The following is a 5,516-nucleotide window of genomic DNA, read 5'->3' on the forward strand; positions in this document are numbered from 1 at the left end:
TATGACTGCTATCATTCTTGTTGTCGTAGTTTTAAAATTAGAAAGCATGCACAGACCTTAAGTATGATACCCAGGACCACACACACACACACACACACACACACACACACACACACACGGAGCTCATTATCATGATACCAATGTGAGAAGTGTCCAGTGCTATTGTCTCTTCATCTTTGTTACCTGTGGTACCTGGGCTGGCTTTTTAGAGGAACAGCCTCGAAGGAAGTTGGACATTAAGCATGAGCAGAACTGCCCCCCCCCAGTCATTTCATCCGTGTGGCTCTGCCCACCACAGCCCCGCCCATCTTTACTGGACCCAACCCAGGAGGCAGATGTTGGATACCTGGTGGTAGTGATGCTGTCGTGGGGAGGAGCCCACAAGAGCAAGCTCAGATTTGAATGCCAGGGGCCAGTGCTCTGTCACACAACAGCACTGAAGCAGCCTTGCTTGAAGCAAGCTTCCTTTGGCCTAAGACTTTGAGGGAGTCAAGAAAGTCACGCTGGAGACCGATATGGACAGGTAACAAGACAGTCTCAACTGTGTGTGCGTGTGCTCCAGTAGTGCTGGATGCCTATCTGGATGGAGACTTTGCCTGTCAGTGCGCGAATTTCCTCATCTGCTTGCCACCCTCTGCTCAGATCTTTTGGGTTTTGGACCTAACTCTAACCATGAAGTTCTTCCCTTCTCCCAGTTTCTNTCTTCTCTGTGTTGCTAAAGAGATAGGAAGTTTTGACTAGTCCTGAGATTTGGGCAGAGCTAGAGCCGGCTTGTGGTAATAACAGCGAAGCCTTAGAGGCCTGAGCCACTAAGAGGTCGTAGCAACTCCTTACTAAAAACAGTAGTGGTTATTTTCACAATTATTTGGCAAATATCCAACATCTTAAGATTCGCATGGGGAGTCTTTACAGGAATTATTTAGCTATAGCAAGAAGATCTCAAAAAAAAATACTAAACATTTGAGATGAATTGCTTGCAACTCATTACAATGGTATCTATTGAAGGAGAGAATTTCATTAAGACAGGCAATTTAGTGTTATAGACTCAACTGTTAGACACTTGGTGACATTTTTACTGTTTAATTCATCTATGCAGAGATTTCTTAGCTTCTTGAAAGCTTTTATATGCAGCTCATGATGAGCCATTATCAGAAATTTCTCTCTTGTTTTTTACATTTATTGCCAGTGTGTGAGTCACTATGCCTAAAGCCCATACACTTGAGCTCACTTCCGTTTGGCTATGAATGAGGTTTAGAATATGGAGTTAATATAGCTAATGGTAGCAGGGTGTTCTTCAGATTCCAGATTTTTCCTTTCTTGTCTTCCTTCTTTCTTTTTGTTACCCTTCTCCTACCCCCTCTTCTTCTCCCCCTCCTCCTCTTCCTCCCTCCTCCCCATCTCTTTCCCTCCTCTTCTCCCTCCTCCCCCTCCTCTTCCCCTTCTCCTCTTCCCCCTCTTCCCCCTCTTCCTCCTCCTTCTCCTCCTCCCCATCTCTTTCCCTCCTCTTCTCCCTCCTCCTCCTCCTTTTGCCCCTTCTCCTCTTTCCCCTCCTCCTCTTTCTTTTCCTTCTCCTCCTTCTCCTCCTCACACTCTCCCTCACCCCTATCAGGGACCACATTGAAGACCTCGCACATGTACTCTGCCACTGAATTACATCCTGAGCCCTCAAAAAGCAACCAAACAGACAGACAGCCAAACAAACAAATGTTCACAGGAGGCAGGCAGACAGCATGAGCTGCTTCTGGGTTTATAGTGAATTTTGAAACCAAATCTGAGATCTATGCCCTGATGGAGAAAGGGTCCGAGAGAAATGCATGAACATGGCAAAATGCAAAGCAAAGGCGAGGCTGAGATTCAGGGAGAAGCAAACAAGACAGTGGAGAGACACAGCATGGCAAGGCACAGACGGAGCAGGGGCAGCGGGTAACTCAAGGCAGCCCTGCTACTAGGCTGGGATTATTTTTAACCCCTTGTGTCTGGTTTGCATTGCTGGGGAAGCAGCTAAGGTTCTGCCTCAAGGAGCACAGCTGTCTCAGCAGCTGGCGATCTACAGGTTTGGAACACCACCTAGCAAAGTCCTCCTTACCGGGAGGGACATCCCGAGGAGAGGGAGCTGGAAATAGNCTCCTAGCTAGAGTTGAGGGGATGTGCTGGATGGAGGTGCCCAGTCCACAGGTCAGGACTGTGCAGCTCCGCCCACCGTGGCTGGAATCTTAAGATAGAAACGGCCTATTACATCTTCCTGTGGTTCAGACACAATTCTTCTACTTGTGACACATCCTTTCTAAACTCCAAGGATACCTTTCCTTCATAGTTACAGCATCCACCAGCATATACACACTCATAAATACACACACACACACACACACAGAGTAAGAGAGAGAGAGAGACATAAGCACGGATGTACACTTGCTACCCACAGTATGTAAGAAAAGTTCTCTAGGGCTGTGTGTATGGCTCTGCGGCACAGCACTCACTAGCAGGTACAAGACTCCATGTTCAACCCACTGAAAAAGATTCTCTACTTTTCCCATCTAGGTAACACAGGAAGTTTAGTTAAATAAAAAGGGAATTTATTGCTAAGAGATGAAGTTTAAGCTGTTTAAACTGGCTGGATTAGAGAGATACCTGTGCTTATTATTATAATATGCTGAGTTTACCTGTGCTGTGGTGATGATGATGATGATGATGGTGATGGTGATGATGATGATGTGTCATCACATAGCCCCGGTGGCTTAGAATTCTCCATGGAAGTCAGGCTGGCTTCCATTACAGAAAGATCCACCTGCCTCTGCCCCCCTTCACCCCCAAGTTCTGGATTTAAAGGTGTGCACACCATGCATGCCCAGCTTCTAAAGGGTTTTTATAAGCTAGTGATGAATGTAGACATGGAGGTACTATGATGGTTATCATGGTAAATTACTATTTCAAAATAAAGCTATGATCATTAGAGGCCAAGACAGGAGGACCATGAGTTCGAGGCCAGCTGCAGCAACATAGAGATTTCCGGACTAGCACGGATCCCGCAGCATGAGCATGTCCCCAGAACAATTTTGTTTNTCCAAAAGTCAGGGACTGTCACGTGTGTTGAACTATCATTAAAGCATGAGCTGTGAACNTGTGAACATGCATTCAATGATAGTATATGGCTATTTATAGTGGTTCTAACCACTGCAGCACCAAAGCGGAACATATCCAAATTTCAATCAGCACATAAATGAATAAACAAAACATGTTCTACCCATACNATAGAATATTGCTCGGCAGGAATAAAGAGCCAACTTCTGATATTTGGGTGGATATGAAATTTACTATGTTCTGTGAGCAGTTACACAAGAAGGAGAAAATGTGATTTATATGAAATTATAGAAAGTTAGAAATAATTTACATTTACAGAGAGCAGGTCGGCNGTTGCCTGGGTAAGAGGAGAAAGAACAGCCAATAGCGACATAGAAGCTTTAAGAAGCCTAGAAATGTTGTCTCCTCTGATGGCCCTGGCAGTCTGGGCTGCGGACCTGCCGGCATTCACGGAGCTNTAGATTTTAAGCGAGTGGAGCTCACTATGTAAATTGTATCTCAACAACAACAAAAGTGAAAAACGGTTTCAATTCTCTTGCATCAAAACCGTATTCAAATTTCTAACTAGCTCTTAAAAAAAAAAAAAAAATCACTGCACTTCCATCCATCACCACTGTGTGGCGGTGCTGTGTCGACAAGTGAGCGACACAGTTGTTTATCATCCGTTTTATCTCCTGGCTCATATCCACCGCTTTAACGGGAACTGTAATTTTTTTTTTTTTTAAAGAAACGTGAGGGCTAGGAATATGGTTCTGTGGGAACAACGCTTGCCATGAAAGCAAAAGGACCTGAGTTTAGGNGTCCAAAAGCAGACACCTGTAATTCCCATGCTTCTAAGGCAACATAAGAGGTGGAGAAAGGAGAACTCCAGGAAGCTTATGAGCCAGTTAGCCCGGGGCGCACAGCAGACAGCAAGAGATTCTATCTCAAACAAGACAGAAGTCAAGGACCAACACCCAAGGTTGTACTCTGGTTGTCACACGTGTCCTGTAGTATGTGTTGCCTCTACCCCCACCACACACACACACACACACACACACCAAAAAGATTTTAAAACTTAATTTTAAGTGTGTGTGTGTGTGTGTGTGTGTCAATGCATGTGCCCTCAAAAGTCAGAGGTGTCGGATCCTGGTGGAGCTGGAGTGACAGGTAGTTGTGACCTGATATAGGACTCTGGAAGAACAGTTTATGCTCATAACTGCTGAGCCATCTCTCTAGTCCCCATAAAACCTGTATTTTTAAAGAAAGAAAGAGAAAAAAAAACCTTGGGGGCTGGAGATGTAGCTCTATTAATAGAGAACTTGCCAGCATGCACAAAGCCCTGGGTTAAGTCCCCAACAAGTAGGTGGGACAAGCCTGCTGTCCCAAGACCAGGGGAGTGGAGGAGGCAGGAGAGTTCTCCTTGTCAAATTCCCCACCAGCCCGAGCTAAATGAGATCTCATCTCAAAACAAACAATAAAAATAAATAAATAAAATAAAATCAACAAAACTGACCAAGCAAAATCCAAAAATGAAAACCCAAAGACCTAAGCAGGGGTGGGACCTGGGGGGGGGGCGTGGTTTGTCAGACAGCTCAGCAGGTAAAGGCATAAACTGCCAAACCTGATGTCTTGAGTTTGATCCCTGGAGCTCACATGATGGAAGCAGAGAGCCAACTTCCACAAGTTGCCCTCTGACCTCCANAGGTATGTGTATATCCCTACACACATATTCATACAACGATAGTAAACAAATGNGATTTTTTTTAAAGACACAGAGGCAACTGTTTCTTATACTTCTGTTTAATGAAGAATGGATAGATACTATGTAGCAAAGTGATGCAAATCGCCATGGCCTCATATGACCCTGTGCTCAGAGAGGGAGGAAGGANGCCCCCAGCAAGGCCCATCTGCAACATTCCTTTTCCTGGAGAGAGACAGGACACCCACAGAATATGGCTCTTCAAGGAAGAGAGTGACCTTTATTTTTCCCCGCAGGAGCTCAGTGGCTTTGATACCCTATTGTCTTCCTTCCTCGGCTGTGGCTCAAGTGCTGGAAGTGGAGTGTGACTTTCTATGTTTTCCTTTGCTTTGTCTTGTACTGAGTGAGGGGGTCAGACCTAGAGCCTCATACATGTTAAGCAACTGCTGTGCTACTGAGCTACGTTCTTGTGGTGGAGCTCAGGCTAGGCTCAAACTTACAGCAACCTCCCTCCCCCAGCCTCCCCCCCACTCCCAAATGCTGAGGTTACAGGCACAAGCAGCCTAACCTGGCCCTTGCCATGTTTTTTCACTTGCTTTTGGAAGACTTCTGGTTCTGTGATGCTACTGGGGTAGTAGGGAGACAGGAGGGCAGAAGGTTAAAGGTGTCTAAGGCCATGTCCAAAGCCCAGTAGGAGGATTAGGGAGATGGCTGGGCTGGAGAGATGGCTCAGTGGTTAAGAGCACTGGCTGCGTTT

General features: G+C 45.7%; 1 protein-coding gene across 1 annotated transcript in view; it reads left to right on the forward strand.

Annotated features, from left to right (window-relative positions):
- Positions 1-515: 515 nt before the first annotated feature.
- Positions 516-5,516, forward strand: part of Aicda (activation induced cytidine deaminase) — a 7,626-nt gene continuing 2,625 nt past the window's right edge. Inside the window, exon 1 of the mRNA XM_021164168.1 lies at positions 516-523. Coding sequence (XP_021019827.1) covers positions 516-523 — 8 coding nt within the window. The remainder of the gene's footprint in view (positions 524-5,516) is intronic.

This window comes from Mus caroli, chromosome 6 (genome assembly GCF_900094665.2).
Source record: "Mus caroli chromosome 6, CAROLI_EIJ_v1.1, whole genome shotgun sequence".
In the NCBI taxonomy this organism is placed as follows: Eukaryota; Metazoa; Chordata; class Mammalia; order Rodentia; family Muridae; genus Mus; species Mus caroli.